Source organism: Anser brachyrhynchus (genome assembly GCF_964034855.1).
Source record: "Anser brachyrhynchus genome assembly, chromosome: 8".
NCBI classification, from domain to species: domain Eukaryota; kingdom Metazoa; phylum Chordata; class Aves; order Anseriformes; family Anatidae; genus Anser; species Anser brachyrhynchus.
This window is the reverse complement of record NC_137702.1, coordinates 31,703,883-31,729,396: the sequence shown is the minus strand read 5'-3', so window position 1 is coordinate 31,729,396 and position 25,514 is coordinate 31,703,883. Positions and strand designations below refer to the sequence as shown.

The window sequence follows — 25,514 nt, the reverse complement described above, 5'->3', positions numbered from 1 at the left end:
GTCAGTATTCTTGTTTCCTTTTGTTTTTAAGGATCAGTTCGATAACTTAGACAAGCATACGCAGTGGGGCATTGACTTCTTGGAGAAATATGCAAAATTTGTAAAAGAAAGGATAGAAATTGAGCAAAACTATGCAAAACAACTGAGGTAAGTTTTTATTATTATTGTTTGTTTGTTTTAAAAGGCTCTTAACAGTTACTTAAAATCACATGATGGGTAACTGTGTAATTTCATGATTAAAGACTATTTTTTCATTTACTGAGCAAATTAGATCATTAGTTCTTTTCATGACAGACAAGATTTTCTTTACCAGTCCAAAACAAAATTATCTTTGGGTGTGTGCTTGCTTGCTTGTTTGTTTTCCTCTCTATCCCTGCCTCTCCTCCTATCCAACCCTTAAATCTTTGAACTTAAAAGTCTTAAGACTCAAATTTTAAGATTAAAACCAAAACACTGATGTTTTTCTTCTATCTGCTTATTTGGTGCAAAGTGCATTATCCAAATCTACATTTTCTGTGTTCAACCAGCTTCAAGCCTCTGTAATTCAAGCCCCAGTAATTAATTTCTCATGTTGAATTGGCAAGAGCTTCACTACATTTTGTTTAGAAATCTGATTGAAATCACTGACAAGAACTTCAGAAAGCAGCAGTTCTTCGTGTCCTTAGAGCATGCCTTTGCCATAGCTAGTTATCCCTTTGGATATCCCCATAACCCAAACACCCTTTGTCTTATTTCTCTAGTTTATATTCTGTTGTTGCCAAGTGAAAGATCTAGGTCCAATATGAGTTTCCCCTCCTAGGGATAGGGGATCGAAAAGAAGAGTAGTTGCAATGAAATGGCATAGGAACCAACTTTCAGAATTAAGTGGGATTGAGTTTTACCAAAAAGCACACACTGCTTGAAGAACAAGGTTTAAAATAGGATATTCCTGTGAAATTGGTTTTAACTGTTAACCTTGCATTCCTCTGGGGACTCAGTTGAAGCTGCTGCCAAGTCCTTGTCAGACTAAAACTGGTAACAGCTTCTCTTCCGTGGTGTCTTCCATCATCTTGTCATTGGCAAACAATATCATCACCAGATACAGAGTTGAGGAATCCATCCTCATAAACACAGTAAAGAGGTTTATAGCTGAGGGGGGTGGGTGTTGTCTAGGCTGCTCTTTTACCTTTCCTGTTTGATTTCTTTTGATCCAGTCATGTATAGTCACCTAACTTAATATCCTGTTACTTTACTGAAGGAAATTTGTTCTCAAAAGGAAGGAAATAAATACCACTTTTCCAAAACTGACATAGAAGAACTTCAGGAGGTAAAGGGAAGTTTGAAGCACGCAGAGCTCCAGTTCACAACCCAGTTTTGATTTCAGTTGTTTGTTAAAAAATGGGATTGTGCTTAATTTGCATGGGTCTATTATATGCTTTCCTTAAATAGTATGAAGAAATGCCATTTTGCTTAATTACATTTAAAGGTTAATTTCTGACAGCTAGCAAGATGACATTAGTACTCCAGGATTTAATTAAAAATGGGAAATCATTTCTGTGTAGCATTTTATTCTTTTGGGTAAAACTATTGATTTTTCTCAAAGCATCTTTCAAAAACAAGAGTTATGTCAAGTACCCCTTCTGTCAGATGACTGGGCTGACTGCGTATGTGCAGTAAGTATGGCAGTTTCGGGAAGCACTGGCCTTGCTGCACACTTGTACAGTGCATGCATGCACTTCTTGCCTGCTGCCAGCGAGGGTCTGGACAGCACACACACACGAGGGTGACTGATTTTCTGCCAGCAGACCAGTTTATGAATCCACTGTTAGATATTCTTGCCTGGGTATTCCCTGGGGGAGAACTGATTGTTAGTAGTGCACTGTCTTGTGATATCACCTTGATTTCAACCATCATTTGTCTTGTGATATCACCTTGATTTCAACCATCATTTCTCTTTAGGACACTTACTGGTGTTAACCATGTAAAAGGGAAGTGTCATGAGGCCCCGTGGGAGACTGAGATATGTGAAGTTTTCATTGCTAGCAAAGTTAGCCATTCTGTAGCTTACCCCTAAGAAGCTGAGAGAGAAGATAATTGGGGATAGACTGTAGTTCTGGTAAATTTTAATGCTAGGAGCATATGACCTGTAGGTTGGATACTAATATCTCTAATAGCAGTTTTTTGTTTATCATTTTTTCCCTCTTGTAATGAAACACAACCTGGCAATTACAGTGTTGAGAATCTCTTACTAAAGAACTTTGATATTTATTTTGCCTTTATTTAGCAGATGTATAAACTATACAGAAAATGGTCACCTCATGGTAGTTTGTTGGCTGTATTAGTATTTGGCTGGGAGACAGAAAAAACAAGTTTAATGAGGGACGTAATGCTAGCAATGTATGATGGCGGGTTTGTTTGTTTTCTGGTAGTCCATATGGCCTACCACCTCATCGGTGGTGGGCCACCAACATCTTGCTGAAGTGGATCTTATTTTATAGCCTTAAATCCAAGGATGTAAACGTGAATTAATTTTTCATAACAGTTTTCACAAACTAGAGTGCATGTCCTGGCAGAAATTCATGTTCACTTAGTGCATACCCTTGCATTTTGTTAAAATATTTTTTTGGTATACAGTCACAACTTAGTGATGACATGTTCCCAGTTGGCAACAGCTGTTCCAAATCTTCTAGGAGATGGCAAGCAAGTGATGCACATGTAGTATATGAAGAGCTGTTTGAATGAACTCACCGTGTTGTTACTGAAACTGATTGAGGTTGATGGTTGCTGAGTAATTCCAGAAATTACTTGTGAGAATTCTGTCCAAATGTTTTGCCTAAATTACAAGTTATTGTTGTTATTCTTTGATATGCAGTTGTTGATGCTCAGAAGTGTAAGAAGAACTGGCACAATTCAGGAAACCTTGAATGTCTACAGAAAAGAAAAACTGTCTGTAAAGATTGTCCTGTCTTTGCAATATACTTTGTTCTGAAAAAAATCAACCTTAATTTATTTTATTTGAGCTAACTTAAAGAAAAAAAAACACCTTAAGCTTTGCGTAGCTTAGGTCTCAACCAACATATTATGGTGCCCTCAGGAAAGTGAGGTTTATTATAGGTTGTTAATCAGTTACAGAGATGTGAACAAGGACAAACATACTGCAATATGCATTGCTGCATATTCATAGATTTCATTTTGATTACACAACTGCTTAATTTGTTCTTATTTTATAAGTGGGGAAAAAAAAACAACACTAGATTGAGTATGTAACAAATAACTGAGCACGTAGCTGAATTTTGTAATTGCATTCTCAGATGCTGCTTTTGATTAGTATTATTGCTTTAAAAGGGGTGAGGTGAAGTTCTACTTTGTTTACTACCATGTCACCACATGCAAAATAATTCAGGAGGTTTCTTCCTTTTTTTTTTTTAACTGTCTGAAGCATTCCAACACTTGGGAAGATGGAATTCCACTTTCCTTAATGCTAGGTGGTAATAGAAGTCACACCCATAGTTACAGATGAAGCTACTGTGCAGAATAAGATTTCTGAATTTGATCAGCTTCTCTTTTTTGCAAATTTAAAGAAAAAAAATGTGATTATTCTTGAACTAGTTGTTTCTCTTTAAAACTCAACATTGTAATCTTAAGAGATTTCTAGTTGATCTGAGCAAATGCATTTTTCATGGTTTTTATTTCCTTCTGCATGCCATTAAATGTCTTTTTTTCTAAATAAGATAGTAATATATGTGTATGCTTAGTCAAATTGAGACTTAATTATCAAATTTTTATATGCAGAATCTTGGAAACGTTATTTAAAGTCTATATACGCTCAAATGTGAAGTTGTATTCAGTTCTCAGATACCTTTTTCTTTGGCTGGAGCTGGGGCTGTTTATGATTTTCTAAATACAGACATGGCAGGCTTTTTATAGTGGTATTTCTGCAAGTCAAAACATGAATTCTTAATGGTTACAAGGCTTTGTAAACCCAAATTCCATCTTACAATTTTTTAAGGCTCATGCATTCAGTTAAAGGCTTTTTCCGATATGGTGCTATTACTAAATACAGTAGTCCATTTTCATTGTTTTCACCAACTCTGTATGTTGATATGCAGTCACAGAACACTATTGAAATGATTGCTTCACATATAAATATTAAATGCCTTTAATTTCTTACTGCATTTTAAAATTAATTTCTGAAAGCAGACTTCACTTTACTCCCAGTCTCCTGTAATATGATGTAGGGACTGGAGAAGTTTAATATAAACAGATGTCACAGTGCTTGAGCATTTACTTTGACATAAATTCTTCCATATTGATGCTGCTGCTCCCATTCTTTACATTGTGTTGGATGACTGAATAAAATTTATTTATGAATTTTTGTATAAATGTCTGTACAAATGTAGATATTTTATGTACATGGCTATAAATAATCTAAATGTATTAAGTAGGGTGGCATTTGAAACTTGTGGCTACATGACTAAGGTAGTTTTTCTCCTAAAAATTAATAATAAAGTTCAGCTGATTTCTCACTGGTATTTAACCAGAGACCAATTTATACTGAGAAGAGAGTTTGATAAAATTACAGGGTCATCACAGCTGAGTGTTATTAGGCCTGTATGAAATCTGCTTCCAGATGTGTGTAAGTCAGAGTGTGGTAGAAGACTAGATTGTATTTCCAGAGAATATTAACCTGTCATCACTCTACACTTCTCTAAAGAAATATACAGCAATTTATCCAGTAAATTTGGTTCAGTTCTGATAGTCTGCAGCTACTTCTTCAATTTTCTTTAAACCTGACAGTACCGTTACTCGGATCTGTTACTTGCATTTTTTGCTTTTCTTTCCTTGAAATAAAAAGAGAAATTGAAGGAAAATGGAGATTCTGCATTTACTTTTAATTTAATTGCCAGATGCCTATAATGCTGATTTGGCCCAGTGTATTTGTGAGTTCATTCACTTGTCTTTGGAGTAGATTGTTAAATGTGGCAGTCCAAGACTGCTACGGCCATCTTCTTGAAGGACTTAGGCTCAGAGAAAGCTAGCTCATAGTATTGTTTCAGAGACATTCGTCATCTCTAGCACGTCTACCAAAATTGCTAGGTTATGTTATCTGCTAAGACAATTAATATATCAGACTGGCTCATGGTCATTTTTGATCACAGCTCAATTTAGTGGGATTTATGCTGCTGATGAAGGAACAAAGTTTTTCATATTCCATTGGTAGGTTTTCATTTTGTCTCCTTCCAGTTATAGTATGAAGTAAACTCTCCCTAAAAGTACAGGAGAACTTAGCAGAGTGGCAAGAGTTACTTGATAAAGTAAGCACTTAATTATTTTCATATTTTTTACGTTTAAGCTCTTTAATTTCTCAACCAATACATACATACGCATGTATGTATATTATTCTGTGTATTTTACATGTGCATATACGCATACATCTATATACATACAAACACGCACATAAAACTCAATATGCGCTGTTGGGGGCCAGTACAAATCTGACTGGGAGTGGGGGTAAGTTGTTCATAGTTTCTCCTGCTCCAATTAGGGATTGGGAGGGGCTGCTGTTAATTGCCATTGAAGCATTGTCAGGCCTGCTCTTCTAATAAGGATGTATTTAAATGAGTCTTCCAGTCTGAGACAGGAATGCTCTTTGGAAATGAACCAAGTGACTTGTATCCATTTGTGGTCGTGTTCACTTCTCGAGGAGTCTGAAAGTATGCAAACTAGATTTCTTTGCAGGGAAACTGAATTGTGGGAAGCGCGCCTATTCTGTAAATGATGGTGGGTGTTTAGCTCGTGGAAATGGCTAGAACTGGTCTGAACTAAAACCTCCAGAAATTCATGTAGTGCAAACACTGAGTCCTTAGCACTATTGCTGTGCTTTAAAGGTCTACTTAAAGATCTAAACCACTCTAATTGCTGCTGTACACATATGATAAGGTTGCCAGGTTTGGGAAAAACTAGTCTAGAGCCATACTTGGGGTCCTGAGAATTAGACCTATGTTTAGATAAAAATGTTAAAGATTGTTATGTCCACTTTAAAGTGTCAGTTGGCTCCTCTTTGAAATAAAACTTGACTCTTCGGATCCACCTTCATCCTTAACTTCTAGTCAACCTGTGTTTTTCAAAGATTTAAATTTAATTTCTCTGGTATCTTTCTAACTGTTGGTATTCACTTTTAAAAAGCTTTTATGCTTCACTATTCACATGAACACTTGCTTTTTCTTTTAGCTATAAACTCTGTGTTTGCTTGTTAGTTCATATTTATTTATTAACTTTGATTGTTGTACTTTGTACTGTTTATTGAACCTTGAAGTACTTCTCTCCTGCCACTTTAAACTGTATGTGTGGTGGTTTTTTCTTTTTTTTTTTAAAGTGGTTTCTTTTCTCTCTTGTAACACCCCTGAAAATCTTCCCTTGAAAAGGCTTTTCCATGGTTGCTAAGCTACAGCATTGTATGCCTGGTATGCATTTCACCTTCTGAATAATAATAAGGTGAATTTCAGGAGTTTCCCAGTAATTAATAAGCACTGAGTAGCAAAGCAGAAGTGTAAGGGAAAACGAAACATGGGAAAGTTACTTAGCTAAGAAGATTATTAAATCCTTTTTTTTCCCTTTTGAGTTTATGAATTTTGAAATCCAAATGTCTCCTTTTAATCCCTACTGAGTTGAATTTTACAATGGGCAGTGGATTTTGGTGACGGTGAAGAGTGATTTTTGTTTAGACTTCAGTGAGAAAGTCCTCATACAGTTTGCAGATACCTTTTAAGAAGTCAGTGTTTATTCTCTTTCTTAGAGTGCCAGTGGATGTGAAAAGGGTGTGGTGATCTTACAGTTGTTCTTTCTGGTTGTAGTGTCTGAGCGTATGGAAAGAGACAAAAGATATAAGCTTGCTGTTTCCACACTGACTTCCTTCTCTTATTTTGGTATATGCTTAATGATTGAACATGATCTCACTGCTTGGACCCAGCTACCTTATAGATAACACATGATTTCCAAATAAAGAGATTGGGGAAATTGCAGAAGGATTTTTTAGATGGAAGCAGGGCTAGTACCTGTGCTTTCTTGATGAGATGGTTAGTAGTTTGTAACAACCAAAGTCACAGGCAGCCAGTGGGAATGGGATACAAAACATACATGCAGGATTTTGTTTCATAGACTCTTCTGTAGTGTGGAGGGTACAGTTTGCTTTTACTGTCCAGTTTTTGGCTGTTTCTGAGGAAAGTATTTTGAACTAGATTAGATTAGTAGCAGATGTGGGCTACTAATTAAGAATTAGTCTAAGAAGTCAAAGGCCGGTTGTCTCAATTATTACTGGACAGATGGAAGAATTATGTTCAGAGGGCAATTAAAAGACAACCGTTAAAGCAGCTCTGAAGGCTGACATTTTGTGCTTAATTTCTTCTTTGGGTAGGCGTGTAAAACAGTTTAATTACAAAATATTGTCCCTTTACACAAAACAAAAGTTTGAACGAAGTGTTACTTCATACCAGTTAAAAACCAGAACCATTCTTTGCATAATTCAGGTTCCTTTCTCAAGAACACGCTGAGAATTCTGCCCTGACAAGCTCAAGGCAAACATTTTGCTTCTTGAATGAAACGTTTAAATTGCGGGCAATTCTTTTTATTTATCTATTTTTTGGAAGGTCTGGGGTTTTTTTTTTAGAGATGTATGGAAAAATTGTCAGCATTCTGTTGCTTCTGTTTATGGGTTGTAAAGCAAATAGTTGACATTCCTTACTATATGCTGAGATGTTAAATCCTACTTAAAAATATTACTTGGATAGTTTAAAAGAGAGATATCCATAATGGACAATGTGTGCCACAGTTTAAACTGAAGTGATGTGATGAAGTGGTTCTTATGTTTGGAAAATACGAGAAATTTTGTGAGGGTATGGGCATTAGTCTTTCAGTGCTGGTCTGTTTAATTTGAGTAGTAAATCTCTTTTTAAATAGCATTTGCCACTTTTAAAACTACACAGCAACTAAAATGCTTTGTGATTCATTATTGCTGGCAAAATAACACTGTCTTAGGGAAAGGAGAACTGTAGTACAGTTATAACTCCCTTTTTTTTTTGTCTCCTGGAAAAAATGACAATCTTCAAAAAAGCTTGCATAGTAACAGAAGAAAAAAGCAAAAAAAATTCAACATACAGTTGATTGTCCAACTACTACAAATATGAGCGAAATTATGGATTTTTTTTCAAGACTGACAATGTGTGTCTTCTTGGATTTCAAGAATTTTAAAAGACTATTGCTGTGAAAAAAGCAATATTGTAAGTCAGGACAGAATGCTGTGCAGCAAAAAGCATGTCCATAGAAGTTTAAAGCAAAGGTTGGCTCACAGAAAGATTAGAATTTGGAAAAAATGGTGCACATTTTCTCCCATCCATCATGCCTGTAGAACTGTGTGGCTTAATTCCACTTCCATCACAGGACTTGGGATGATGTTTGCAGCAGTATTTTGCAACTGCAAATACTTTGTGGTGTAAGCAGTGTATGCCTCTATTGTTGATGTTCTAAGGTAGAGTAGATGTGGTTCGTATGTTTCTTAAGGTGCTGTTTTTGCATTGTATGATGAGCAGAATAATTCACGTTAGTGTTCTTGAAAATAAATTTGGGCTGTGATGTGGTGCAAAGTGCTGGGTCCGTGGATCCTCTTCTAGAGATTTCCTTGGTTTACCAAAACCTGGTGTTCACAGCAGCGGTGGTGAGGCAAAATGTAACCTCTTTTCTTAAATTAGATGTTGCCCCCTGCGTTCTGGAAACATATGTATGGAATATTTGAAGGTATTGTGGTAAAACCATTGATCTGAATGTACACTCAAAGCTTAATTCAGGCATGGAGTTTTGTGTTCATGGGTATAGCATACAGTGTGCAATATGTATATGTTATATACACACTGACCATACGTTAGGTTTTTCTTTCTTATTTGTAGCTTATTTTACATGTATGAAAAGGCTGTTAAATAAAGAACGCTTTTTTCTGTCTAGTCACTGTGGAATAGAGGTTTTAAAGTGCTTATGAATACATTGTTCTAGCTCAAAGTGACTTAGGACTTTGTTATATTAGGGACCCTTACAAGATTACAAAGGGAAGTCATTGTAATTAAATTACTTGTTTGTGCAGTTTACTGTATGTATGCCTTCTCAAAAGACACTCTAAAGTAGTGTACTCTTTTTTTTCTTCCTTAATAGAAATCTGGTTAAGAAGTACTGTCCTAAACGTTCATCCAAAGATGAGGAACCCAGGTAAAAATGTGCATTTCAAGTTCTATGTATAAGAAATAAGGACTGAAATATACTCTGTCTACTTGTCTCTTTATGGATTTTTATTTCTTTTGTTTAAGGAAAAATAGTGAACTGGCTAAGACAACAAAAGAATTCTGCTTGGCTTTTCACACTTACGTTGTAATCCTTAATCATGAAGCATAACTTTTGTTTCATTAGTATTTTAAAGTAGTAAACATGGCAGGCTGTACTTGTTCTGTTCCAAATTAGTCTTCAGCAAGCTGAAAGTTTGAAAGCAGAAGTTTAGTATGCTCTGTACATACTAATGTTTGTTGTTGTTATTGTTTTTGTTTTTGCTTTTTAATAGAAGAGCAACGATTACCCTTAGGCTGTGGTTTTTGCTTAGTGCAGTAGACTTTTCTTCAGTGTATTTGTATTGCCGTACGAATATAGCTATTCAGGTTTGAGACTCGAGTATAAACAAAACTCTTATTTTTGGCAAGGAGAGCTTAGGCCTCTTAAGCTGCTGACTTGCTTTGACTCCAGAGACAAAATAAGTTTGTACGATAAATAATTATAAAGTTGTTTAGCATAAATTGCTCCTCTACAGTTACACAAAGAGAGGTGCTTGTTTTGCTGTCCATATCCATTACCATTTTTTAATTTAGAAAAGCACAATACTTTTTTCCTTTAGGGATAAACACTTATGAATGAAAGAATGTGGGCTAAGTTTCAGGTTGTGACCAGAGCACATGCTGTGCACAGTGTGCCTGGGAATCTATGCTAGGATTTCCTCTAGCTCTTCTGACTCTATTTAAAGATCCTGGGCCACAGGGAACGGGATTTCTAGTACTAGGATGGCGTATAAATTCCACAATGCCAAGCCTGTGGAGATGGCAGTATTCCACAGTTAAAGAGAGAAAGACGTATATTTTAATGTGGTGCCTGTTTTTTTTTTTCTTTCTTTCTTTCTTTCTTCCCTTCCACATACACTTTCTACCCTTCGCCCCTCCTATTCCCCCCTTTTCAGTGCCAGCCATAGTGGCACCTTACTTCCAGCCAAGAGGTGGGCAGGCAAACAGGCAGCTGTCTCCAGAGCTGATAGCAAACTTGTTCTGTAGATCATCCATCGGGATGCATATGAGTGGTATGATTGGCATGGTCCAACCTCAAGACTACCAAGCACATCATCTCTGCAACAAGTTCAGCCTCCAGGCCTAGGGATGTATATATCTGTTCCCAGGCTCAGGCCTCTCAGTTGGCAGCTTAGGAGATACCACTATACTACAGGGCTTTCCAGGTAGTATTCTTCTTCTTTCTTTTCTATCCACAAAAATCCATGTTCTTATAAAATGTATTTGAAGAGACTTTGCAACATATAGTACGTGCTAGGCTCAATGTAGGCTTTCCCAATATTCATTTCTGTTGTAATTCAATCAGTATTAAAATAAGGTTTCTTGTAAAATGTATCTGATTTTTTCTTCAATTTAATCAGGAACAAAGACTGTGTTAAAGGAAATTATTAAAAAACCAAGCACTATCTCACTTTTTGCATATGTCTATTTGTGTGTATGTGCTTTCTGTCAGGTTTACTTCGTGTATTGCCTTTTTTAACATCCTTAACGAGCTGAATGACTATGCAGGACAACGTGAAGTAGTTGCAGAAGAAATGGGACACAGAGTCTATGGAGAATTGATGAGATACTCTCATGATCTAAAAACTGAGAGAAAAATGGTAATTTCTATATTTTGATTTTATAATAGGATATCAAAATGGATGTCTTTGAATAGTTTGTTTACCCAGTTTCATGAACTCAGCAATAAATAGGGTTTGTAATACGCATAATTAAAGTTATTCATGTATTTCTATGTACTGGTTTACTACAGTTATTAAAACCTAAGAATTGATATCTTGGGAGACAGTGCTTACTGGTAGCTTTTTTGCCAAAGTGAATTTCATATGTGGTACTGTTCTTGCATCATTAATAATAATGTCTTCCAAAGAATACTGGTAGCTACTGGAGATGTGTATCGTAGTGTGTCAACTAGAGCACAAACTAGATAATGGTAATAGTAATAAAAAAGAATATATAAATATATATATATATATGTAAATCAAACTTATTTTTGGTGTTTTTAGCATCTTCAGGAAGGGCGAAAGGCTCAACAATATCTGGACATGTGCTGGAAACAGATGGATAATGTGAGTTTGGAGGGGGGGATCTATCGCATTAATAATACACAATTTGTAAATGGAACTGATGTCAGTTCCCTTGCTTAGACTTTAAAGTTTAGTTATTTTATTGAATGGCCAAATCAGTCTTAGTAACACCCAAAATAAATTCCAAAGTGTTTGTAGTTCACTGCTTACAAAAATTCTTTTGCAAACAGCTATTTAGCGTGTGTATGTGAAGACTTAGTATTTATTCAGCGCAAAGGAATTAGGTTTTAAAACGGGTACAGACTTCATTGGTTGCTTCTTAGTGGGCTCCTGTTCAGTTAGAGCGTAATTAGTAGTGACAATTTATTTCCATGAAGGTGAAATCTTAAGTATTTGACTTGCATTTGAGGGCTTGTTATATGAGGTCTATTCAAGAATACCACTGTAAGCCATGATCCTTTCAGGAGTTACAGTTATATTTTCACGGAGAAATGCAGAAAGGAAATTTCTCTAGAACAGTTTACAGGCAGTGGTTTTAATGATTAGAAAATATAAGTATATAAAATATAAGTATACAAGTATGTTCACGATGCATTCTGATATTCTGCTGTTTCTGTGTCTTTGAAATTTATTGTCTTTGATCCAGATTATTGTGAAGCAAAACTGGAAAGGTGAATTTCTGTTTTGTTGTTGTGGACTCAGATAAGCAATGTCTTGGGTCAGTGTCATGTCAGAGAGTTTTAATTCATGCTCAGATGATCAGAATAGAAGCAGGTGTGATACTTGAAGATGCTGTTATCTTTCATCCAGATAATTCCCAGAGTTCAGCTCAGTCAATCAGTTGTGTTCTGCGCATGGTATTTACTTGAGTGCAAGGCGACTCTGAAATTCATACAACCTTTAAAAGGGCACATTAACGTCAATTGCCTGACTTTGCTCTGAAGCAGGAGTGCAGTGCTCACACCATCTCTATTGCCTATTTGTCTCTAGAGATACTAACATCTTGAGCTGCAACAGTTTTCCTACAGCAGCTATCTGGACAACAGCCAGATTTATTGAACATCAGGTATATCGAGTACTGTTGTCTATGCTGCTTACACATACGCCAGTTGATATGAATACTGATGATAATGGATGAATATGCTAAGATCTCATAATAGAGATAAATCCTTCTGATTACCTTCAAAATAATTTAGTTGAATTTATTGAATTAAAATTGAGTGTTGAAGATGTTAACTTTAAATTTTACAAATATAATTCAGGATTTTAGTTTTTTGCCCACCCTCCAACTTTCATTTAGGTTATTGAAGTCAGGTTAAACAGTGAACTTGTCTGTTTTCTAATTTGCTGATGTTGTTTGTAATGGGTTATTTTGTATTTTGATTTTCTGATATTTTATAGCATAATTACAGTTGTTTTCCTGCTGCTACTTAAAGGAAACAAGTTGTATATAAAAACCAGTTGAATATATTTGATACTTGTTGCATGCCCCTATGAGAACAGTGTATTTACTTAAATAAAAGTACTTAGAGAATTTAAGGTCTTCATTTAAAGGGAAGCTTTGATACCTAGAATTCAAAGTTGCTATACAAAACCAAAATGGGGTAGTGGCTGTAGAAGCAGTAAGTTTGTGGTTTTTTTAGAGCAAAAAGAAATTTGAGAGAGAATGCAGAGAGGCAGAGAAGGCGCAGCAAAGCTATGAAAGACTGGACAATGACACTAACGCGACAAAGGCTGATGTTGAAAAGGTAAGAGCAGTGCCGTGGGGCTTTTTGTGTGTTTTGTTGTTGTTGTGTGTTTTGTTTTGTTTTTGCTTTTACTGTCCCTTTTCTGTAAGCATATTTTTATTTGTATGATTATCGTCAGTATTGGAACAACATTTTTTGTATAAAATTATGTATAAAATACGCTTTCCTATTACATGGAAAATCAAAGGTACAGTAAAATGTAAGAGTGCAGAGAGAGTATGCTTCATTATTCTCAAGATGATGCTGAGTCAGTTATCATCTTTCTTCAATAGGCAGGCTTAGTGGGGTTTGGTATTTTGTGGTATATAGTAGTATGTAGTCTAGTTCTGTCACTTCTGTGTTTTTGGATATGTATTTAAGCAATGTGCCTAAAATGACCATTTCTCTCTCTGTATGTAACAAGATGTAAGCTGTCAGTATAAATTAAGGGTCACATTCTTTCTATTTCAATTATAAGGGCATAACTTTCAATGATGATTTTGATTAGTGTTTTTACATAGTTGGTGGTAATTTAAATTATAATAATGCTATAATGCTATAACATAATAATGCTAAATATCATTGAAAAGCACAAGACATGTTTGAACTGATAACACTTTCCTACTAGGCTAAACAACAGTTAAACCTGCGCACACACATGGCTGATGAAAACAAAAATGAATATGCTGCACAACTACAGAATTTTAATGGGGAACAACACAAACACTACTACATTGTCATTCCTCAGATTTATAAGGTAAAAAGTAAGAAAGTATGACTGGTGTTGTTTAAAGGGGGAATTAGATTTTAAATGTCTCTTTCTTTTTTTTTTTTTTTTTTTTAGTATTATAGTAGATAATTTTATCAGGAAATTAACATAATCTCATGCAGTCTGCATTTTCTCACAAGACTTGCTGGTTTCAGTAATTATACTTAGACTTGCAATGAAAATACTCTTGAGTTTTTTATTAAAGTTTTATATTTTAGAGATGTGAAATATTACTGAAGAGGTACAGTAAAATAAAAATCTGCGACATGAAAGCAAATGTTTAAAACAATCATTCTAGTATGGTTTGATAACTAGTTCTCTCTTTTTTTAAAATGCATTGATCTCAGTAGAGTTGTAGAAAAGCACACGGCTATTGGTGACTTTGTGGTTTAATCTATCTCATATATCAGGTATATACTGGGTAGATTTGGAGGCAGAATTGCTCCCTCCTCTCCCAAGCAGTCATTGCTTTATCAGTATTAGTAGCAATCCACAAAACTCTCTAAAATAATGAAAAAGTAAAAAAGTAAAAAGTCAGTACTTTGAATCTGGAAAAGGACTATTTCTAGGTGCTTTGTATAACTATTAAATTTTGTTTGATGCTTTCAAAAACAGAGGCTTTAGTTTAAAGTAAAATAGTTGGGGGCCATCAGCTGAGGGAGCATTCAGACACCTAGTGGTATGTATGTTCAGCCACGTGGGAGATTACTATGGCTGTCAAAACTGATTCTGAGACATGGAGTTAGGAAACGAAAGTAAAAACGCTGACTTTGTTTGAAGATGTATCAATTTAAGAATGCTTCGTATTTTCTTGGCTGATTAAAGAATTTGTTAATATTTTAACTGGTAAGCAGCACTTCAGCAGATCTGTCATTAGCAAACTGAGGGAGTAATTGCAGTTAAGTCCTGGGAGAAACAGCTTGGTCGACCTTGTAGCTTGCATAAGTGTTTTTGTTTATTGCCTTATTTCTAGGGTTAAAATCCATTATCATTGCGAGATGTATGTTTTCTGAAATCTCCAGTAAAAGCATGAAGTCCCAGTCCTATTTTTTCTTGGGACTACACTTTTTTATTACTTCCTCGAGGGTGTTGGCTATACATTATACGAGAAAGCATGGGGAGAGGAGTGTAGCAGGGCTAGGCTCTTGCTGTGTTTCAAAGAGATGAAATCAGATGCTGTTTGAGATACCTGCCTTTGCTAGTGTAGATACAGGAAAGGTCAAGCTTCTTATCCCATTTTTGGTAACTGGTTGAGGTATGTAATACTGCTTTTTGTTTTCTTCTGTTTGTTTTCTTTTCTACCTTCATTGAGCTGAAAGGTTCAGGGCTATTATCTTCATAGGATTTCTCTTTAATTTGTTCTTTCTGTTATGTTTATGTTCCAGTAAGTAGACTTTAATTACAAACTTAAATCGTGTGTACCATTACTTGTGTAATGGTAATCTTTTATTTTCTCACACACTTGTAAAGGAAATGGTTTGTATTTGAAATCAGAGAACATCTAAATGCATATAAGTGTAATATTTCTAACCTTTCCTATTTTTTGTTAATCATAGGTATTTATTGGAGAGGATAAAAGTAAAAGCAAAGTTAAAGAAGATGAGATTTCAGGTGGATATACCTATCACCAGAGAAATTATTTCGAAGTGGAAGGAGAGAGTGAGGAGATGTAGAAACTAGTAGAATTTTTTCATTATAGTTTCCATTTTTGCACGAAACAAATATTTTTAACAAGTAGGTGGTTGTAGGCATTATACACAGGCTTTAAAAAAGAATAGAGTCCAGTCCTTCACACCATTTAATAAATAAAAGAGTATTGACTCATTGTAATCACTGTTCTGTGCATCTTAAGTCTATGTCTGAAAGGACTTAATTTTTTTAAACTTAATTAGCTTCTGTTTTGTTAGGGAAATAAAAACACTGGGAAAGCACAGAAATTCTGTACTACACTGTGATGACCGCAGTAACTGCAAACATCAGGATCAGGAAAAAATCCATAAATAAAAACTTCAATAAAATAATCCTTCTTTGTGCTTGCAGCAACTTCAAGAAATGGATGAAAGAAGGACCATCAAACTCAGTGAATGTTACAGGGGCTTTGCTGACTCTGAGCGCAAGGTTATTCCGATCATCTCTAAATGCTTAGAAGGGATGATCCTTGCAGCAAAATCAGTTGATGAACATAGGGTGAGTAGAATTGAGCTTCTTATTAAATGCACATGAGTAAAGGAACTGATACAGACGCTGTGGAGAGTGTTAAAAGTGTCGTGACATCACTGTCATCATTTAGTCTAAATGGTAGCTTCCACCACTGCTGGTGTCTGTTTTCATGTTTTATTTCTTTCCTTTGATCTGAAGATCTTTAACCATGTTGTGTATGATTTTGGACACATTGCATTGGGTATCCTGAAACATCCCAGAATACCAGCATGGTTGGTATCTTCTCTGGTATGCATTAAATCATACAAAAGGGTGTTCAGTTAACACCCCATTAGATCTTACTGTATCTAGTTTCTGAGTGTTACCTTAATTTCAGTGCTAATGTTGAAGGATTAGAAGATGTAGTAGTAGCTTGGGCCTAAACCATGTTCTGTTTTAAATCTGTGAGAACCAGGAAGGACTACTTGCTGGGTTCTGAATAGCAGGGTTTACTTTGATTTACACTGTTGGTAACACTACTGAGAAAAAAGAATATATGCTGTCTTAAATTGATCTATGCACAAGCGTGCATTTTGTGTTCTGTTTCCCACCTGTGCAACTTCGTGCTTAAAGGGAAAATTTGTCTCCATGTTTCCTTCTCTCTTGATGGCTTTGCTTGTTTTTCTTTTTAAACTCATTAATGTCCCATGTTTAGGACTCCCAGCTAGTGATAGACTGCTTCAAATCTGGTTTTGAACCTCCTGGAGATTTTCCATTTGAAGATTACAGTCAGAATATTTACAGAACTATCTCTGACGGAACCATCAGTACACCAAAGCAGGAAGGAATGAGAATTGATTCAAAAACTACAGTGGGCAAGTCTAAAGGAAAGCTGTGGCTGTTTGGAAAGAAGCCAAAGGTAACAATTTTGGAATTACTATTTGGAAAATTAAAATGTAAAGATTCAGAGTACCTGGAAGCAGCAATTACTTATTTTAATATAACTTTCCCCTTGCCCTCCACTGTCTTTTTGAAGATGTACAAAGAGATCTGAAGGTTTGAGTAAGGTTGGATATTTATCATATTAAAAATGGGGGAAGTTTTGCAATTTTTCTTTTAGTCATTTCTGTCCTGGAATGTTTTTTATTAGGTATTTGATATTCTGCATGGGTTTAAATAGTGTAAATAAAAGTAGCTTCCAATTTCTGTTATTTCTAAGTGGCCATAAAGACTTTTTGCAATTGCATAGAAAAGGTGTTGATTTTGAATGTCAAAATAAACAAAAAAGGTCACGAGGGAGAGGTATGGTTTGAAAGCAGGCAGACTTCAGATCTCTTTAATATTACAACAAGCAACCCACTTTTAACTGGCACGTTTTATATATGCTTTTATAGAGGAATATTATATAGATTTTTATTAAACTTGCTAGCTTTGAAAACATTTAAGTTTGTCTGAAAAAATTAAAACTTACAATACCTTACTGATAAGACATACTGTTGAAGCTCCATACATGTAAATAACCCCGAAGGAATAGTACTAAGAAATAGGTAAAAATATTCCTAAGCTTGAGGGGAAAAAAATTGAAAGCAGAGGAATTGCTCCTTTCAATTGATGCTTTCTGTGCTAGGTGCCTTCATGGATCAACAGAAAAGGTTTTCAATACGAGCATGAGCTAGCTATATAAATGCAGGTACATGTTTAAATTTTACACTAGGATTTTAGTTAGTATTCGAGCGTATCAGAAAGTCATTTTAATGATTCCCACAAATTTCAGTGAGGTTATTTTAATGCTCCAAATCAGTATTTGCCACTTATTATAGAAAACTATTGTTACAGCTCATTAGTCGTAGGATTTTTTTTAAACCAATTGATATTGTTCCAAGCAAGCAGATCGCTACATCTCCTTCTCAGTGTGTTTGTTATGTGTAACTGCAGCTGTGTTGAAATGAAAATTGATTATTTACTTTTCATGCAGCATAATTAATGTTTGATAGTAGTTTATCATTTCAATGCATTAGTATATTTATTGCGTTTGGCTGCAGAGATAGGTGGGATTTAACTTGTTCTGAAATTAGATCACGACTACTAGTTTGGTAATAAGCCATCTTCCCAAGAATTTTGTGCAACTCCCCCCCCTCTTCCGTGGACAGTGAAGCAGTGAAAATCTAAACTGGTGTACAGTCTGGATGTTGGCATTTACTGTAGTTACAAGAAATTCCTTTGCATGATGATAGGTGAAGAAAGCTGACACTGTTTTTTTTTCCTATTTTTTTTTTTTGGTATGTAGCATTCAGAGACTCATCCCTACTGTTTCCTATATGGAATCACAGATGTACATATACGTGTATGTACTACATGCACCTCCTCCTTAAGTACCTAGAGGAAATGGAGGATTATGTCCATTTTTTTGTTTTTCTGTGGAGGGATGGATGGATACACTACAAAAAAACAGCAGCTGGGAGCAAAATATCAGAATATATATAGATATATAAAATATTAAAAACAATGTATTTTAACAGAAAAATACAATTGTAAATATTACTGAAAATGTAAAAAATATATTCTTATATTAGCTAATATAACACACACACACCCACACACCCACGCTTACTTACTGTAGATATAAAAGCCTTTTGGAAAGGGAATGAATTGTGCAGCAGAGGAAATAGAAAAATTGAAATGGGCAAAAGCAGCAGGGGTATAAGAGACAAAAAATGAGAGAAGCAATTTTTTAAAAGGGGAGGAAGAAAGCAGAGAAAGCTCTAGGGATTATGTTGATTAGGAATGCCGTTCAGCCATTATTTAAGTCCAATTTGATTACAGAGATTGAGTATACTTTTTTTTTTTAGTCATTCTCCATAGATACATGTAGTATTTCTATTTACATAGCTTAGCTGGTAATGTGAATCAAAATATAGGAAGGAAATGTGAGCAGGAATGCACAAGCTTCCAGAATGACTCTAACTAAGGTTGGGAAAAGCAGAACTAACTGTTCTAAGAGAGGAGATAAACAACTTCAGGATCTTTTTCGGATCTTGTGGAAGTTGAGTCTAAAGCTTTCTTCATTGTAACTCTGAAGTTGTCATGAAGATTCGTGACAGAAACCTTTTAAAAGTATTACAGTTGTAGTGTAAATGTGTCTGTGGAACGTTACAAGGTGTTTCTGTGTTGGATGGAAATTTTATAAGACAGACTTTTCATTTTAAAATCACTTTGAACATTTGGCTTATTTATTGCTTTCTTTATTTCCACATTAGCCACAGTCCCCACCCCTAACCCCTACTAGTTTATACACATCCAGTACTCCTAATGGGTCCCAGTATCCCATATTCTCCATTGAACCAGTGCATTATTGCATGAGTGACATAAAAACAGGGAAGCCCAGAATTCCTTCTTTCAGAAGCCTCAAAAGAGGGGTAAGTTGGATAACAAGTTGAAATGCATGATGGGCTATGAGCAGTGTGTTTGTGATGTGGCTTTTCTAATGCTCTTCACCCTCATTATAAGGCTTACTCTGTTTAAAGTAACACTTCAGCTACAAGGTCACTTTCAGAATACTTCTTTTTTTCATATTACATAGACCTTACCAACATATTAAAATGAAAATAAAACAGAAATACCCTTTACAACATTCCAAATATTAGTGCCTAAAATGAAGGTTTTATAAAGAGGGTGCTCAGCATGTGTTTGATACCTTTTTTCATTGTCGTTCACATTCACAAATGTTTTCCTACCATCATGGAACATATTTTTGCAGTAATTTATCATTGGGTATATATATAGTCACCAGAAAAAATCTGACAGATCACATCTTATTGCTGACTTTTAATTGAAATAATAGTAACTGATGACAAGACTGAACTAAGAGAAGTTTTGTTTATCTTTTGTACATCAAAGGTTGTAGCACATGGTGCTTGCAGATTTTGAAATACTGAAACATTGCAATTTTAATGCATTTTATGATTGATTGTTTTTCGTCATCCTAGGTCTGTTTAGGTAAAATTACTGAAAAATTACTACCAAATGCTACTTTCTGAGATTAATCAATTCATTTACTGATCTATAGTGGCATAATCTGCAAATAGAATTTGCTGGAAGACAGTAAAAGGGAATTGTTAAGTGGTTTTCTAGCAACATTTATAGTACTAGTGATAAATGTACTGGCGCTTTCCTGTTATGTTGGTGAAACACAGGCTGCCCAGTTCATGCGTGTGCTATGATATTGATCCACATAATGAGGTAATTGGATGAATTCGATTACATTTAATTCATGATTTGCTCATATTTGAAAACAAAATCAACGTGCTGTCTCATATGCATTGAGAAAGGCTGGATACTGTAGATGTAATGAGGAGATCAACGCACAACAATGTTGTATTGCAGTAAGCAATTCAGAGGCTCCCTTGCTGTCATTCTGAACCAAAATGAGTTATATTTAAAATTTATTCAAATTTTAAATTTATTTTCTTTAAGTCATGTTGTGGTATCTTATTTCAGGCCCCCACATATTTTCGAATAACCCTTCTACCACCACCATTTTTAGAAGATTCTTCTGCTCCTCTGAGTGTGTTCATGGAGGGCAGTTTCTCCTTTCTCCTTCTGAATTACTTGTGTTATAATTTATTTTGGTCATGAAGATAATGTTCCTTCTTTAGCACTCAATGTAGAATTTGATTGCACGGTTGCTGAAATAGCAGAGATTTTGATTACACCACTTGTTTGTTTATCACTAGATGTATCAGCTCCTGGCTCACAAGTCAACACCTTACAGTATTAGTAGTTCTAGAATCTCTTACTGAAGCAAAAGATCATCTCCTAACAACTACACAATGCCCATGGAAACTGAAACAATATTTTAATTTTTTATTCTTAGTAATTCATTGATCATGCTGTAAAACTGTATGAACTTAACACACAGTACTCTGTAAAATTAACAAGGAGTGCTAGTGTCATACAAATCTGGATTAATTCAAATATCCCACAGTATCAGATATTTTAATCTCTATAAATCTAGAGATGAACACTTAATGACTTTTTTTTTTGCAATACCTTTCAAATATTTTAATAGGTAACACATGTATCAAGTGCCTTGAAATGTATACTGTAATTCTAATAGATTGTGTGTGTTATGGATCAGATTTATCTTTTTAATACATCTTGAATCAGTGATTAGTAGATGCTAGCATGATTCTGTTTTGTCCCTGGAAAATGATGTCCAAGTAGTACTGACAGGAAGAGCTATCAAATGGTATTTTAATTTGTTTGGGCTTCTACTGAGATTTATCCATGAATTGCCATATACCAGATAATAAGCATACTGGTTATTTTGTTTTACATGCCCTGTATAAGATGTCACTCAAGGCACTAGAAATCGCAAAACCAAACTGCTCTCATTCCGTACTTCGTGCATCAGATTTTTCCTGTCATGTGCTATATAGAGAAAGCAGCATACAGTAGTTTAAGTTACAACTCTATATAAAAGTAATAGGCTGTTGAAAAGTCTTAAGTGTAGCTGCTCCTTTCTTTTTTAGTACTGTTATTCTGTACTGTTTATTATTCTTTGAAGTCTTAACATTTCCAGGTAGTTTTAGTGCTTGTGAGAGGTCTTTGCTCAGTGCTACTTGATACATAAATGGATATGTTGTATACATAAAAGTAGTTTATTGTTATAGCCATTTTATGTCTTTGGACTTTATTGAGGTTTCTACCATGGTAACATTTGCAAAGGAGTGTCATTTTCTTTATGGCTAGAAATTCCAATTTTAAGTGTGTGCTCTAATCAACTGTCACAACAATTGTTGAAGGTCATAAATGATGTCACAGATAACTGTATTCTAAGTTGCTTGGCCTTCCTCTGGAAAGACTTGTACTAGGTCATGGGACGCATAGTGGATCTTCCAAATGCTGTGACATGTTAAGCCAAAGCTTCAACACCTGTCTGTTTTATTTGCTTCCTCTAAGGATGAACTTGTAACTCTCTAAATGGCTTTATTTTCATCCAAGTAAAACATTTTTAGATAGTAGCAATGACTCAAACGTGCTGTTTTCAGAAAGTAAAATTATTAACTTAAAAGGTCTTTGTTTATTGTAGTTCTGCTTTGATAATAAGGTAAAACACTTGGTAAAAATTACCTTTGTAAAATCGATGGTAGTGGATTGTTAGCTATAATTAACAAAATATTTGTATATGGCTGATCAGTCCTTCATCATCATTGAATTCTGCTATTTTGTGTGTTGTTGGCTGTGTGTTCGTTTCTTCTCCCACAACAGAAGTTCTTTAAGCATATTATTTGAAGCACTAAAATTCAAAATTTGTTCAATGAAATTGTGTATTACAATTTTGTAAGTTAAACTACCCGTTATCACCTAGTGACATTTTTAAAATCAGTAATGCTTAAAGCAGAAGTGTATTTCTGATTATTGTATTTTGCTGTTCTTGTGCTCATAGTAACATGTATTTTTTTTATAATTTTTAAATTTTAATCTTTAAAAATATTTTAAAGATATGGTTTTAGGCATTAATCATTTTTGTAACTGGTCATTGCATGTGAATAATTTCCCGTTTCTTTCTGTTTTCAAATGAACTGTGCAGTGGTCGGTGAAGATGGTAAGCCCGTGTGCTGATCTGTCTGCTGTACTTCTGCTAAGATAGCATGAAAGTAATCTTTTGAAAGTGTTTCCATATCATAACTGCTAAGTCAGGTGCTGAAATGCATCTCCAGACTTTCTACTCTCATACACAGTCATGTTCTTAATCATCCATGCTTAATGTGAGATAATTAGACGTGATCCAGCTGCAACTAATTATGTGATTTTGGAATTTTAAGGTTGACCAGTATTCATCAGCTGGTGATAATGGAAATACTTAGGGATTTCTTTTTGTCAGGAGAAATGTTAAAGCAGCATAAAATAGTTATACAAAAAGACTACAAAACTTGTTTAAAAGAGAAATATTGAATACTGCAATATTCAGTCACTTGAATTTAACCAAACATTTGCAGGGGAGATGATCTTTTATGTTCAGGAGTATTAGAAAGCTTTTATATTTGAAATAAATGAAATAAATAATTTGAAATAAATGAAGCTTTTATAAATTAAAAGCACATCATAATCAATATTATAATTTTGCAGAGTAGATCCGCAAAATTCACAGAAATAAGTGTTCTTCTGATTATTACTGTAGGATAGGGTAGTTTTAACTGACCTGTAATGAGCAATCATATAGAGGATGTGATTATCTTTTTCTTTCCCTGTAGCATGTAGAAGCACCTGAAAAGACTTTTTCCCCCAGAAAGAAGAGCTCTTGCTTTATTTTGGAAACAACATATCTTGATTGTCCATCTTATATGGTGTCTTGTATTCCCTTCTTAAAAAGTAATGAGATTATGATTTTGCAAGTGAAAAAGAACCAGGAAGTTGAGGGGCAAGAAGATCTTAAGAGGGGGACATATCTAGAAAATTGGAATTAGCAACTGAGCCTAAGGCTGCTTGTATCAAAATCTTGACAGTTATGTTTCTGTCAAATTTCTTCTTGTGAAGAGAATTGTCAAGTTCAGTTTACCTCTGAGGAGGGTTTCTGTAATGGCAAGCAGGTTTCTTGGGCTAAAAATAACCTTCTTATGCAACTAGCACAAAAGTAATGTAACTTTCTATTATTAATATGTGTACTGTATTTCCTTCTTAGAAAGTAGTATAGGTGTCTGTCACCCAAGGGGAAGAGTTGGCACAACAAATTCACAGGATATGTAAAAATTTCTTCTCATTCTTCATACACACAAGTCCTTCCATCCTGTTTATAACCCTGGCACAAGCTTACATTGTAACAATAGTTGGTCTTAAGTATTAAAAAAAAAAAAGGAGAGGTGGGGGGAATTGTGTTTGAAAAGTAACTTTTTTTTTTCCTCCCTGAAACATTCTTTTCTATAATTAAAAAGGTGACATAGAATATTTAACCAAGTTTTGATTCAGCAACAAATTTAAGTCCTAATTTTGATGGTATATAAATTCTGTGTTCTGTGAACTGCTTTTATGCTAGGTAAAATGTATCAGAAGTTTGTACGTCTAATTGAGATTCTTGTAATACGTTCTCTAACAAGATTGATGAACTTCTGAAAGGGAATTACAGTACTGATTTGTAATGTAGGTCCAAATTACAGTATTCTTCTTTTGACAGCATCTGAATAGCCATAGAAAACATAATCCATGGAAAGAATCAATTATGTACATACTATTATTATATACACATCTTAGACTTTTGTTCTGACTGAAATTACTGTTAGTAATTAATTCTGATTTTGCTAAAGGGAGGTTCGTGGCTCAGCTTTTCAGACTAATTATTATTAAGCCTAGAAATTATTAATTACAACCCTGAGACACCTATTGCAGAAGGCAAAAAGAACCTTGAATGAGTGACTACAAGCTGGCACCAAAAACTTGCATTTATTCTGTTGTGGTCTCTTAAAAAGCTGTGTGTCAAGTAGAGAGTTTTTAAGAAGGTCCATCCTGCTTCCAGTGACCGCTGTTCATGTGTGGGTATGTCAGTTCAGCTGTCTCAATGTGTGTGTGCTGTTTCTTTAATAGCATTCATATTTGCAGGGCCCTGCACTAGAAGACTTCAGCCACCTCCCTCCAGAACAAAGGCGCAAGAAACTGCAGCAGAGAATTGATGAACTCAACAGAGAACTACAGAAGGAAACCGACCAAAAGTGAGTGCATTTTTTCTAGAGGTTCATCATGGGTCTCTTTATGTCAGTTTCAGTTGAAGTCCTCTGCTTAGGCCAACAGCTCTCAGACAGTAGGAGAGAATACACTATTACAAGCTATTACAAAGCATTTTTAGTGGATGTGCTGTTGTATGTAGATTGTTATCATCGCCTCCTCCTGCTGCTTCACTATAATACATATTTCAATCCTAATGTTGCATAGGAAACATTGGATCTAAAAGCATGCCGTTAAACAAAAAAAAAAATCAATGCATAGGTCTGTTGAGCAAAAGAGCTGCAGCTTAGTGCATTATGAAAAGAACATAATATTTAGAAAATTGTGCATAACAGTACAGAAAACAGTATTGACACTGCATAGAGAAGTGTTGACAGTTGGATTCCTTGCATGCTTGTGCATGACATGAAAAAGTAAAGCAAAATGTTAAGATGACAGAACGGGAAAAGGCGTTAGGTGTGTTACAGGGAGCAGTAGTTCCTCATGTCTGTGCTTAGGATCTAGGAACTCTAATCATGGGTCAGGCTCTCATACACCTAAATAGTATTTTAGCTTTAATGAACCAGTACAGATGTTTGTAATTTTATAATTATTGTGGGGTTTTGTATGCTGTTAGAGATGCCCTCATCAAGATGAAAGATGTTTATGAAAAAAATCCCCAGATGGGTGATCCAAGCAGTCTGCAACCAAAATTAGCTGAGACAATGAGCAACATGGACCGTCTTCGGATGGAAATACACAAGAATGAGGTGAGAATCTAAAACAATTAATCGGAAAATCTAAATGAATA

The 25,514-nt window shown here is 35.0% G+C and overlaps 1 protein-coding gene across 4 annotated transcripts in view; it reads left to right on the top strand.

Annotated features, from left to right (window-relative positions):
- The window catches only part of FNBP1L (formin binding protein 1 like), a 53,433-nt gene that overhangs the window by 22,871 nt on the left and 5,048 nt on the right, over positions 1 to 25,514 (top strand). For 3 of the 4 annotated variants that reach the window (XM_080602880.1, XM_080602879.1, XM_080602881.1), the window contains exons 2-11: positions 32 to 147; positions 9,178 to 9,231; positions 10,798 to 10,945; positions 11,351 to 11,413; positions 13,015 to 13,119; positions 13,727 to 13,855; positions 15,908 to 16,054; positions 16,722 to 16,925; positions 24,602 to 24,711; positions 25,341 to 25,473. In XM_080602880.1, coding sequence (XP_080459006.1) covers positions 32 to 147; positions 9,178 to 9,231; positions 10,798 to 10,945; positions 11,351 to 11,413; positions 13,015 to 13,119; positions 13,727 to 13,855; positions 15,908 to 16,054; positions 16,722 to 16,925; positions 24,602 to 24,711; positions 25,341 to 25,473 — 1,209 coding nt within the window. Of the gene's footprint in view, positions 1 to 31; positions 148 to 9,177; positions 9,232 to 10,797; positions 10,946 to 11,350; positions 11,414 to 13,014; positions 13,120 to 13,726; positions 13,856 to 15,907; positions 16,055 to 16,721; positions 16,926 to 19,263; positions 19,423 to 22,598; positions 22,614 to 24,601; positions 24,712 to 25,340; positions 25,474 to 25,514 lie in introns of all 4 variants that reach the window. The other variant, XM_080602882.1, reaches the window with a different exon arrangement.